This window comes from Sceloporus occidentalis, unplaced genomic scaffold (assembly GCF_023333645.1).
Source record: "Sceloporus occidentalis isolate IW3139 unplaced genomic scaffold, rSceOcc1.0.p SCAF_221, whole genome shotgun sequence".
Classification (NCBI taxonomy): domain Eukaryota; kingdom Metazoa; phylum Chordata; class Lepidosauria; order Squamata; family Phrynosomatidae; genus Sceloporus; species Sceloporus occidentalis.
The window spans coordinates 1177543-1191403 of record NW_028317201.1 but is presented as its reverse complement, the minus strand read 5'-3'; the positions used below and the strand labels follow the sequence as shown (position 1 = coordinate 1191403).

Sequence of the window (13861 nt, the reverse complement as noted above, 5' to 3'; positions counted from 1 at the left end):
GAGAGCAGGGTGTTTCATCCCTGGACCTCCTTAATGCGATCACTCCTTTCTACAACACAATTAAAGAAGGATTCCTTCCAGGGTGAGGAGTGTCCCCCTCCCCACTGTATATAAGGGGCTGCCTCTCCATTACTGCAAGCATTCAGTGGGCAGCTCTTGGTGCTGAACCACCAGATCCTGCGTGGAAATTACAGCCAGTGGTGCTGAAGGAAAGCAGGACACCAAGAAGGACTTTGTCGCCGACCAAGCCATGATTACTGGAGCTTGCTGGAAATGTTTGCTCCTCTCTTTCTTTTTCCTAAGAGGATCTGCACAGAATTTTGCACAGACGAGGTTTATCTGCACCTCAGTGCCTGTAGACGTGGACATGTGCACTTCTTCAATGCAGAACAGTGGTCCCACGGAAGACTTGAAGACCACCATACTCCAGTTGCGAGAGACGGTTCTCCAGCAGAAAGAGACGATTATGAATCAAAAAGACACAATTAGGGAACTGACCGGCAAACTGTCCAGGTGTGAGGGTCACACTCATCTAGAGGTTCCTTCCAATGAACCAAAACTTGGAACCCCTGGCTCAAAGAAAAAAGAGACTTCCAAAAACACAATGGGAGATTTATCCAGGACCCCCACAGCTGAGACCCTCACCCAGCTTGGCCAAACTCTGCAATCATTAAAGACTAGGCTGGAAAACTTAGAGGTATGTCTGGACGCATGATTTTTATACTGGGTCTTAATACCTTATGATGATGTCATGTTTCATTAGATTTTTATTGTTACTAATTATTATGATTATTTATTATATTTATATATTATAATATAATATTTGTGAAGCTAATCCCAATATTACATTCTACTGTGAAATCATAACTCTAGATAAAATGTTTTTGCCTGAAGCTGTAAGACCATTATTGCCTTCTACTATGAAGTCATAAAATATTATTATTATTATTATTATACAGTGGAAAACCGTGTTTATTGTTAAAACTATAAAGGATCATTGGACACATGGTATTAGTTAAATGGAATGAATTAGACACGTGTTTGCCCTTGAAATCCTATGTCAGGGACTTGGAGAGAGCTCTCCCTGTAATAGGTTTCTTGGCTCATTTCAAGGAGTTATCTAAAACAATAAGCTCTTAATTCGTTTACTTTTGAAAGCACCATGTTAGTGATGTTTGTGACAATCCACTTATCCCCCCTCCCTGGGTGTCTTGCTCCTTGTAGATGTACAGCAGAGGTAATTCATCCACCCAAGCAAGCAGTCTCAAAGACTTGCTGCAAAGCAAGATAGATGACTTGGAGAAGCAAGTTCTGTCCAGAGTGAACACCTTGGAAGAAGGGAAGGTAAACCTTAAGAATGAAACCGAACAGAGAGGCAAGATTGAGAGCACACTGACTTCCCTCCATCAGAGAATTACAGACTTGGAAAAAGGTAAATGGCAGATAGAAACATTACAGTCATCACCTCCTGCTGAAAACTATAACTCACATCATCCTCAGCATTCCTGGGTATATATTCCCCACTATCTCTTGTGTATCTCATGTTAACCCTGTGCAGATAGAAAGTTCAAATTAATCGTAACCCATGTTATCAAATTGTGGAGCTTGTGTGATTTTTAAAATAATAATATAGATGCTATAGATAATATAGTTTGGTCATTTTCAAGGGCATGTATTTTATATTCAGAATTCATCATGTTCTAATGTTTAAATGCATGACACAATGAATGAATGAATGCATATTGTATATTTAAAGATACATGCTTATGTATATATAATAAGGCATGATTAGGTCGTAGTATATTAAGGTATAATGCAGATGTTCAATGCATATTTTATGTTCCCTGTATAAGCCTAAGAGGGCTTCCTATTGTTAATTTGCTACCACTGCAGATATGACTCAATTAATCACTCTAATGAAAGGAATAATACACCTAGATCCTTATAGCCTGGCCAAAGGTTCCTGTATGGAGCTGACTAACAGCTCTGCAGTGCAGGTGACTTGAGGCGATGGTAGCTCCCCCAGTACCATCCTCAGCTCAGACCTCAGTTTGTGTTTGAAAGGGGTCCATCCAAGCTGCTGCCTTAGTATGCCAGCTGAATATTGATCAGTGTTTGCAATTTGTTTTACAGGGTTGTAAAGGAGAACAAGTTCTCCCAGCATTTCCATTCTGACATGGATTAAATGTCATTTTGATGGGGCTGCAGTAGGAGCGCCCCCTAGTGGCTGTCATTGGATTCTCTTAAAGTCATCATAGTGTTAATTTTTATTAATACAAAACATAGTACAATGTAGAGGATTGTCCCCCTAAGAAAACAGGAATGGGGGAGTAATTCATTTCCATTTTTATCTTTTCTTCTATTCAGGTCAAAAAGAGAACAGACCGGCTGATAAATTCCAGCTCACCTTCCCCCTGAGGACCAACTACATGTATGCCAAGGTTAAGAAAAGCCTGCCTGAGATGTATGCCTTCACGGTGTGCATGTGGCTGAAATCCAACGCCTCACCAGGTGTGGGCACCCCATTCTCATACGCAGTCCCAGGCCAGGCCAACGAGCTGGTGCTGATTGAGTGGGGCAATAACCCAATGGAAATTCTCATCAATGACAAGGTAATCACTCAACTCAAACCCTTCCTTGATGTCATACCTGTATCTCCTCTTTGTCTGTGCTTGCCTTCTTATACTTATTACTATTCCACAGGTTGCCAAGTTGCCCTTTGTCATCAATGATGGGAAGTGGCATCATATATGCATTGCGTGGACAACCAGGGATGGTGTGTGGGAAGCTTACCAGGATGGAATGCTGAGAGGCAACGGTGAAAATCTAGCTCCGTATCATCCAATTAAGCACCAGGGTGTCCTGGTACTGGGCCAAGAACAGGTAATAGAGGACCACAATGTATATACAAACATTCTGCCATGAATGATCCAGAGCATTTAGTATTTTGAGGATCCTTTTGAATCAGATGACCATAAACGCTCCTGCTTCTATTAAGTCATGAAGTTATGTGTCATTTATGTAAGCAGTGAAATGCTTATGTTTGCTAAATAGTCTTAAATGGACATTTAACTTTCCAAGATATTTTCTGACTACAGAAGGTCCTTTAGAGGTTTTCCAATCCCACCTTCCACTGTAGGCTTAGTAAGAGATTACATGCATGTGACGCAGAAACCTCACAGGCAATGAGACCTGGGGTTTGACATAAGATTAGCTAAATCTATTGGGATTAGGCTATTGCAGATTTATTAATTAATACATATTAATATTAAATCCAATATAAATATTGGATAGTCATTAATGGCACAATTCATTTTTCCTTGAGATCTTATATTAAGGTTTGTATGGTTGGCTGCTCACCTTAGAGGACATATTCAGATTTTGTTGATATGGGACTGACTGTTTTTGTTTAACTTTTACCCAAGGATACACTTGGAGGCGGATTTGATGCCACACAAGCCTTTGTTGGGGAACTGGCGCATTTCAACATTTGGGACCGGAAGCTGACGGTCGGAGAGGTCTATAACCTAGCGACTTGCAGGAACAAGGCTCTAACCGGTAACGTCATTAGCTGGGCAGAGAGCAACATAGAGATCTTTGGTGGAGCCACCAAATGGACATTCGATGCATGTCGTCAGATCAACTGACAGGGATTGGATTTCATTTGTTTTCTTTAATTTTTATTCAAGACGTCATTAGTCTCATTCTGCACCCTGCCTTCCCGATGAAGGTTCATCAAGAACAAGGTTGTCTCATTTTTTACTCTGCAAAAACAAAAACAAAAAAATAAAAATAAAAAAACGTCACAAAAAAAAGAAGCAAAAAATATAAAAAAAAAAGACTATTCAGCTAAGCCACTTCTTTTATCATAAAGAATTCACCTCCCATGTCTTACATTTGGCATGAGAGTTTTCAGGGTTAATTGGAAAGGCACAAGGGCATTTAAAGGAGAGCAGGGAATCAGTAAAGATGATTTTTTTTAGGGAGAGATTTCACTTTTTTTGTATTGATGGAGATGTTTCTGAGGTTTGATTTTCGTATTGCCAACTTAGTTTAACCTCTTAGCTGCTGGGGGAGAGGGGGTCTACCAGGCTTTTAATAGCACTGGATTACAAGTGCCTCCAGCAGGGATGGGGTTAATCCTGAGTGCCTTGAGCTGATGCAAATACTGAGCACATTTCGTTTTCATTTGCATACCTTTAGATGACTCTTTATCTTCTCGCATACAATAAATCTGTTATGCTGTTTGTTAGAGGCACTTTCTGCCTTTTTGCCAGCTCTGTTTATTTATTTTTCCTTCCTGCTGTCTGTGAATGATGTCATCAAGAACAACTTTTTTATGTGTGAGCCTCACAGATTCTGGGGTCTTGTGAGGTTTCTTAGATATCTCCAGCAGATGCTTCAAGCATGGCAGACAATTCACAGTGTCCTTCTTCAGGACAGAGGACTCGGACACAGAGCAATTATTTTTGTGATTCTAGGTGTTTTGTTTTTTTAATTCTATATATTTTATTTATTTTAGTGTAAATAATTTCTTTGTAGCTTATGAAAATGTTGCCACATCTGCATGATAGAAAAGCCTTGATACTTTTTATCATAATTCATTTTCAGAAATAAAATAATGGTCCCCTTTGCATTTAACTTAAATAATACTGTCCAAAATGATATATTTAATTGATTTTATATATATATATATATATATATATATATATCCCAGCCCAGTATTGTTATTAAGAATATTAGTTTGTCAAAATGCAATTTTATGCTTATTTATATAAAAAAACCACAAATACAAAATATTGCAACTTTTTTGCATTTTACGAGCTAATACAAGGTGGCTATTATCTTTTTAAGGTTTTTGTATTAGTCGACTTGCACTATTGCCATAGTTTCTATAAAACCTATACAAATTCAATAGTTGCGCTAGGTTGTTGGCACCCACCATAATTTATTCGAACCCCCTTAACTTGTAAGCCTTTAACGTTCCATAGGACGGTGCAGCTTAGCAGCGGACGGGGAGCTGTCCCTTCAGCACCACACTCTATGTTCAAAGTAGCCATGGACAATCCTTAAACGATGTCAAAATCTATTTCTCCTTCTTCTTATCCCTCTTGCACTGGATTAAATACGCCTCTCTCAGGTAAATGCCATTTCTGATGGATGCTGTTATTAGAAAAAAGTAACATTTATGCCTAACTACTGTGTAAAGCCCCCAGCAGACATATTTAAAGTTTTAATGCCATCGCTGAAGGGGGTGACATCATAATCATTACCTCTGGTGAGCAGTTGCTTTAAGAACCCAAAAGCCTTTTCCACCCTTTTGATACCTTGAGTGTTCTGTATCAGCATTGTAGAAGGAAATTTATTACCTATGATGTTATTTTGTAATACAATTAAGAAATATACATTTTAAAGCGGGCTACCCTCCCTCAAATTATTGCAAAAAAAATAAATACATTAATAGAAAAAATTAAGAAATATAGAAAAAAATCACTTATTTTCACTGTAAAAAAATATTTTTTTGTATAAATATGGTTTATTTGGTCTCTAATGAGATGGACTGCAGTGATCAACCAAAGGCCTGGTGAACATTTGAAATGGGGGAATTTTTTGACCTGGAAGATCCAGAGAGCTGAAAGGACGGAAGTTGACCACAAGCAGAGGCTATGCGGTAGGCTTTCGATTCCACAGACCTATGATCTCGATCTTGTTTCGAGGCTATTTTCGCATTTAAATATTTAAATGTACTGTTCCATCACTGTCCTATAACAAAAAAAAAACAGGACAGGTAGCCTGAAGGATATCCAAGCACAGCATGGTTGATGGCTCCAGTTCGTCAACCCAACAAGTGGTCAATTGGATGTTGCTCTGGTGAACTTATATTGCTATCAGCTGCAGAACAACAACACCACCATTTGCTTACCAAAGCTGTAAATGCCCCCCTATCATCTTGCTGCCCTTGCTCCCCCCCCCCTCTCTGGATTTTATGCTGGTAACCCTTTGTGTGCCAATGGTATCCTACAATAAATCACCAGTAGGTGCTCAAGGGGTCAGAAAGCACAGATTAACAACCTATATTTAGTCTTTTCTTGTTTCACATTGTTATTCGTGCTTTCTTTGTTGGTTTTACTGCTGAAATTAATTGTTGACTTTATTTTTACACAATAAAAAAAGAGAACGAGCAAGCCGGTGTGTTTTATCTCCTTTGAACATATTTGCAATGTATGTTGATGGAGCAGATTCTGGGTAATATTGAGGGTATCCAGGGTGATTTATTAAGCCGGACCGTGATTATGTGGATTAATGTTTCATTCGCTCAGGAACATTAAAAACACAGCCTGGGTTGTTAGTACTGTTATAGGTCTTATGGATGTATGATCAGGAACAGAGAACATTTTTTGTCCTCCATGTGTTATGGACTACAATTCCCATGATGCTCAGTGTGAGTGAAGTCCCGCTTCATGACAGCTGCCGATCCACAAGCAGGACACATACATACACAGAACACAAAATGTTCTTTGGCAGGTGATGATAACTAGAGCCATGAGAAAGAACGCTGAAAACTTGAAGATTTTATTTGGGATCTTCCAAGAAAACGTTCCCAGGAGATCTTCTCCTGCCACTTGGTGTGGAAGCAGAGCTGGGGCTAGAGAGAGAAGAAGGCATCAGCACTAGGGGGTGGGGTTAAGGAAGGAACAGGGAGTAAGAAGAAGCTTGGGGGTGGAGCTGGAAGCCACTCCCACTTTCTAGATATAAAAAGACTTCCCCCAAGGATACACAGATCCTCCTCTGCAGATAAGGGAAGTCTACTTTACCTTCTCACATCTCGTCACTCTTCTCCCAATACACTCCCACCCGGTCTCTCCGCTCATCTGATCTCCGTCTGTCCTCTACTCCGGTTTCTAGCCCCATGTGCGCTTGCAAGATTTACTTTATTATATGTTATATACTTTGCTGTGTTCTGTTTACCCATTGTGCAGCGCTACGGAATATGATGGCAATAAATAGTAACAGAGAAAATATGTGAATATGCACATTTCTCATACGTTATTATTTAAAGCCTTTCCGTACACCCGGTCGTTTGACATGTCTCTCTCGCCCCTTGTGGCCACGAGATATCTAAAATGTTTTGGCCTCCGCTGAAAGACACAACATTCTGCTTTAATTATTTTAAGAACTTTACCCCTTGACCTTGTGTAAAACCCCACGGGACAAATGCCGGCATTAGCAATGTTTTAAAGCCTCACTACAATAGCGAATATTCTGTCAGCAGTGGCCTCTACCGGCCCATTCTGGGCATCAAAAGAGACGGCAGAGCAAAGAACAAAGACCCAGCTTCAAAGTTTGGCTCTGTAATGAAACCATGTGTTGCCTTAACGAATATACACCAAACTAATAGTAATATTAACAATAATCCACTGAGACGGAGGTCTCTCCATTGCAATAAATTCTTTTTTCTTTGAAATGATTGTGAAATTTTTCAGAGCAACAGAGACTACACATTGTATATAACACGCAAATTAAATAAATCCTTTGTGACCAACAACTCCCACACAGTAGTCCATAATATCTTTATAAATCCCATACAGCTGACGCAGGGTGGAAGAAAATTAAAATAAAACCTTCCAGGCATACGCAGCAGTGAGACGTAAAAAAAAAACAATTACTGAAATTAACTGCCACGTGAAGCCCCCTGGGGTGGGTTAAAGACACTAAGAGGCACGTATTTAGGTCACCCGATGTAATAATCTGCCCCAGCCCACGGGAATACCAGTGTAACAGGTTTTTGTATTATTTATGGAGGTGTTTATGGAGATGCACCGCACAGCGGTGATGGTCCCACCATGGAAAGTCTCCTAATTAGCACCCAAACCGCGATTTTAACCAACCAAAGAGGGGCAAAGGGGCAATTGCCTTTGGCTTGCTATACTTTGAAGATTGTAGTTCACTATCAAAGGTTTGTGTTTTGTACTTGCAATTCCCAATATGGCCACTAAGCAATATGGCATACCTAGAGTAACAAGCAATTTGAGCAGATATTTTCGGGGTACTTTATCTATTCCCTTTTTGCCAATTTGCTTTAGACAAGACTTGGTGGTGTTGACCGGCATAAGGATTTTAGAAAGTTTTGCTACTGGGCCACTTGGCTGGACTTGGCCGAATGGTAAACCTTTTAATCTTTGATGTACAGCTGTTGGCATTATATAAGACTGTACATAGAGAGTGGAAAGAATTCAAAAGCCATATGGAACCCCCCATCTTATACAGACAGATAGAGCACAATTAAAGGAAATAAAAGTAACCCCTGAGGAGGTGCGGGATACCCTTATACATGTTAAGGAGAAAGCTCTATCCAGATAGCTCTCAGTGTACTAATGAGCTACTGGGAACAAGACGAGACTGTGTAGGGAATGTCAGAGAGACTCGCTGGGACTCATTGTCGGTGACATCTCTGACGTTACAGCATCTTCCTGGTACCCAGCCTCCGACCTGATGCTGGAGCTAATTGCAAGAGGAGCTGCTTTGAAGGTTGGAGGGAAAAGAGACTGGGTGACGCGTGTTTTGGGGAAGGTGACACAGTCTGCGAGATGCTGACACCTCTGGTGCTTGACTGATTGTGCTATGTAATGTGTGACGGGCACAGTCTGGTGAGGTGGGGAGACACATGAGCAGATTGGGGCAGAAGATACAGCGTGGCTCCACTAAAAACCACTGAAATGTGTAAGGGATCGGGAATCCCATTCCCAATGTTCCTTTATTCATGGATAAAATAAAGAATAGGTTCCATGAGAAGGTATAACCATACATAAATAAGAAGTATTGATTTAGTGTGTGATGATGCCACTGGATATATATAAGGGTAGAGGAAGGGGGAGAGCCGGTGGAGAAATAGGTGGTCTGGAAAATAAACAGAACTATCAAATAAAATAGAATGAAATGAATTAGGGAGAAGTCGAAAGATTGCGTTAGGGTGTAAGGGAAAAAGATGAGATTAGAGGGATGGTAGGAGAATTGAAAGAGAATTAAAGAGAATGGAGATGGGAAAATAAGGGTCAGGTGTTAAGAAAGGGAATCAGAAAGAGGGGATGAAGAAAGAGAGAAAAAAAGATGTATGGGAGGAAAGAGAGCACTAGGATCAGAATGAATGGGCTATGAAACAAGAATTAGAAAGTGGGTGGATTGGAGAAAGGAGGTATAGAAAGAATGATCATTAGTGTAGGGGCAATAGAAGAAAGACAACCACAGAATGTGGGTCATTTTAAAGAAGAGACAGCAACAAGAGAAGTGAGAAACGGTAAATAAAAAGAACGAGAAGCTGTGATATTAGAAGGAGAATTATAAAAGGAGATAAAAAAAAGATAATTAACTAGAGAGAGATAGTGTATGTGGGAATAAAACAAATTAGGGGACAGGAGGAGGATGTGGAGAGAGAATTAAACAATGAAACTGGAATAAAGAAGAAGAACGTCATTAAAGAAAAGACAGAGATAGAGGGAGACTGAGAAAAAAAGGGAAATGAAGACATATCCCCTCTTGGATGTAAAGGATTTATAGCAAAATTAATCAATATTTAAGGCGTCTTTTAATAACCTGGTATCTGGATTTTAATTAAAATCTGACAGAGCGGAGTATTTATTAGAATATACCCAAGTCTGGGGGGCATAGATCTGAAAGTATACCCTGTGGTACAGACAGTTTGCGGAGCAGGAGAGAACCAGAGCATGCAGGCATTGGGTTTGAGAACAGATTAGGGAACGTGGATGTTTTGTTTGCTATGTCCAGGGAACAAGACACTATTTTCCTTTGAATTCATGAAATACAACTAAGGCCATTCATCAGGACCTACCTGGGGTTGAGGGTTGGACGTGGCACTTTAAGGCCATCAGCTGATAAATCACAGATATGGGGCTACCAGCTGGATACATGCGGTTCTATGCTATACTGTTATATGACATGGCTGCATGTGTCTGGCAGATGGCTGCATGCTGGCAAAAGGTAGGTGGCAGGTGCTATAATGGCCAGTCTAGGCTTATCATTCAACACCTCACAGTTTTTTTAACTTTTCGTGAAGAAATAGTGACAACAAATGCTTATTCTCACATAGAAGGTGCAGTTGCTGGTGACACAAGTTAAGGGTCCTACTGATACCCAGAAACATGTTTATGTTGGTTGCTTCCCTAAGCTTGACATAGGGTGCCCTGATCATGGCCGCCATCATATGTCACACTCCAGCACCCACCTCCTAGGGTACGGCAAGCTATATAGGCGTTATTGAAACTGGCCCATTGGGCAGCAGTGCACTGGGGCACATGATCCAATAGCTGAAGAGGGACTACTGTCCACTGGACCCTAGTTGGCCTAGACCATGGGCTTTTCTGATAACCCTTTGGAAACCCAACATACTTGCAACTGTAGTCATACTCAATTACTTTTATTCCAAAAACAAAACAGCCAAGGTTTCCGACCTTTCTTGAGGAAGCCCTACAATTGTCTTCTTTCATAGTGTAATAAAGATTAGTGAACACCCTTCTAGAACCTCATATGTGCTTGGTTTGTGCCATGTGCATCTTCTATAGAAGTAAGCCCCTAAAGATGAGTGTTCACGAACATGGGAGTTTCCACATCAGTTGAACAGCATTTGACCTTTATGCCTTATGAAGGACCTAGAAGGTCAAAGAAGAGGTGGCCATAATGCAAATATTAAAATGGGGTTAATCCCTTAAAAGTCATGTACCGATATAACTATTCATTATGCTGAGTCGATACAATATAAAAGCTCAAACAACCTGCCAAAGAAGTTCAACTTTATAGTACCTTAACTCAGTTTTCTTTAACATATTCACAAGTCCACCTCAACAAAATATAAATTGGGTTAATATTTAAGACAATGATGCTTACAAAGAATGTTAATAATGACTCATTTTTATCAGTGATGCTTTTCAATACGATCTATTGAAAGTCTTCACACAAACCATTACAGCATAAGGAACCCAAAAGTAAAAAAAAAAAAGCCTTATTAAAAAACATAATTATCAGTAATTTTGCCGCTGGAAAGTTCAGAGATTTTGGCCATTTCTAACAAAGCAAAAATAATAAATGTCAGAGCTGATTCTTACGACTTTCATTTTTATTTTGCTTCACTGCCAACAAAATATAAAAAGAATAAATGTGTTAATTAAGGAATTTGTCAACCGACTTTATATGTCGAGTGAGTGCTATTAAAAAATAACCAATAAGGTGGGTGGAAAGGAGGCTACAAATACGGGGTGGCATGTAAGGACAAAGCCGTAAACGGAGGTTATTTGTACCAAAAGGTTATGGAGCCCATTGGTGGTGACCCTATAGCCAAAAGGGATATTTTCTTATGATCACTAGGTTCTGGCCACCACATTTTAGTAGAAAACGCATCTTTTGTGCCGCAGATTCCTAAACAGCATATTTCCTGATGAGATGGGCCAATCCCTAGCACGAAAGACCATAAAGTGATATTATAGATTTGCGTAATGCCTTCTGTTGGATAAAATAGCTACGGGGGGATTAAGGATTGCCTTAACTGTCTGCTTTTGCCCCATAAATCACAGCGGAGTCACTTGTCCTCTGTCTGGAGCAAAAGTGGCATTTAGTGCCATCTACTGCCCACCACACATGTGCCTCCATCCTGGGCAATCAGAATGGGACTCATATTATATTATATTATACATTACGGGGACAGACTAGCAGATAAGGAATGGTTAAAGTTTGTGTACGACGCATTCCATCACTCTCAGCCTTCCAGATATTGCTGGGCTCCAAATCTAATTACCCTCAGCCAGCTATGTTTATGAATCATAAACCAACTGCAGGTTTTGTGGCATCCGTTGACCCGGCTCCGCTAGCCTCTGCACCAGCTATTAGTCCACAAATTGCCCATCACACTGCGGGTGAGACGGAACATCCGACGGAACTGCCGACAAAGTCAAGTTCAGAGGCGAAGGACGTTGAGAAATAATGGACTCAATTGGAAGATAATTATTCTGTGCGATGAGTGAGCAGTTCTCTGCTTAATTTTATTCTTTCTCACGCTGATAATCCGTGATAAAATAATTGGGTAATTAACTTTATGTGATAGGCCGGCAATGAGATTTAATCTTTAACCCTTTCCACTGCAAGCCATATTTCTGATATTCTAAGCGCCATCAAAACTTGCAATCCTTACCAGGACCTTTTAAATACCTCTGTTCCCAATTGATGTATCGAAGCAGGGCATTTAGAGGGTTAATGCATTTTATTTGCACCATTGCATATAGAAACATTTTTCTTTAAAAAAAAATTACAAGAATTAACACTTTCAGTTCTGGACTGATTCCGACGCAAACAGCACTTAAAAAAGGAAGCGTCTGTCCAGTAGATTGCTTTAAATTACTCCGGGTCATGGAATATCCTATGTGATCATGGCTACAAGCTGCGTTTTCTGTTTGTTCTTTGCATCATAATTTCTATTTCTGTCTCACATTTAGGAAGGATCCCCTCCTTGCAGATTTCTCGTGTCTGGCACCCATCCCGTGCATTACCTCATGCTTTTATAGGCTAACGATCACCCCTAAGACAGGTCTTCTGCTGTCCCTGGCTCACATACACACGCAGTCCCCTCTCTCTGGCTTTTTTTTTTACCATCTGCACTAAGGCTGCCAGGAGCCATTACGGCCTCCTCCTCCCTGCCGGAGAAACTGGGTCATCGGCGGCAAAGGGGCCAGTCGGATGTTCTATTTTAAAGTGGCTGAGTGACTCCTGAGCTGACCGAGTAAACCTAAAATCCACAGTGTGCCTAAAAAAAAAAAAGTCAGGATTCCCCGTGCGCAATAGGTTTGATTTCCGGACCCCTTTCTCGTCATAGCACCCATCAAATATCAATTCTTCTCTAACATAGATGGTTTTTTTTAGCATAGAAGGCCAGGATTCCTATCAATCAAAGTGTCGATCGATCAATCTGTGGAGAGCAGGAGTGGAACAATATGGTGAAAATTTTACTGAAAAGAACCTTCTGAAACCCCCCAAAATATTCTAGGTTAACTTGGTGGGTTTCTCCACATCATAGATCCATGGAGACCTCCAAACCCTGATGAGACAGATCATTGAGTAATTGATCTAAACCCACAAGATAATTGGTTTCTGCTTTCAACACTTAGTGCTCGTTACAGAGATTTGTCCTCCGAGACCTCAAAGCCCAGAAACAAATAAGAGAGTTGGAAAGAGAGGGAGTTTGGGTCTGGGCAGAACCCCAACCAGGAGTGACGCAGGTATCTGATCTCAGGTATGGTCACTGCCGTGGTCTTTTGAATATATTTATCGTGAGAAGCAAGAAGAAGAAGAACGTGGAATGACGTAAGACACCACAGTTCCCAAAACTCAAGCCTGGAGATGAGAGACTAGACCTGAAGATGTTACATGAATGTTTAACCAGCAGGGAGACCTAACCTACTCCGACATTCCGCCTTCTCCGTTACTGTCTTCAGCATTAAATACAGTCATAAAAATCAAAAGAAAGTCCTCAGAGCTGAAAGAACATCTGTAATGTCTTCTTTTTTCCCACCGTAGCCTAAAGAAAGTGCTTGAACACATTTGAATAATCAGGTGAAATTATGCGTCAATTCAGGTCGAAGGTGGATGTATCAATTGCCTTGTGACTCGGTAATGCTTGGAAATAATAACCCCGCTATTTATAATTGATAAAGCGGCTTTTGTGAGATGAAATGGGCTCTCCCAGAGCTTGTTTTCTCGATTTGACCGAAAGATTTTCTACCTGTGTCTGCGTTCAGGGAGAGACTCCGCAGTTCATAAATATTCAACGTAGGCTGGGAAATCAGGGCAGAAACTACAACTG

At 40.5% G+C, this 13861-nt stretch overlaps 1 protein-coding gene across 1 annotated transcript; it reads left to right on the top strand.

The window, feature by feature from the left end:
* The first annotated feature begins 250 nt into the window (after positions 1–250).
* On the top strand, positions 251–3647 carry LOC149277042 (neuronal pentraxin-1-like). The gene is made up of 5 exons (XM_089503165.1): positions 251–697; positions 1225–1432; positions 2368–2612; positions 2704–2883; positions 3426–3647. The coding sequence occupies exons 1-5, from the start codon at positions 251–253 to the stop codon at positions 3645–3647; spliced, it is 1302 nt and encodes a 433-aa protein (XP_089359291.1).
* The last annotated feature ends 10214 nt before the right edge of the window (positions 3648–13861 follow it).

Bases quoted from the DNA above. Each gene is read 5' to 3' on its own strand.
- LOC149277042 (XM_089503165.1), top strand. From the start codon at position 251: ATGATTACTGGAGCTTGCTGGAAATGTTTGCTCCTCTCTTTCTTTTTC. The intron at 698-1,224 runs GTATGTCTGGAC...TGCTCCTTGTAG, and splicing joins CTAGGCTGGAAAACTTAGAG to ATGTACAGCAGAGGTAATTC. The intron at 2,884-3,425 runs GTAATAGAGGAC...CTTTTACCCAAG, and splicing joins TGGTACTGGGCCAAGAACAG to GATACACTTGGAGGCGGATT.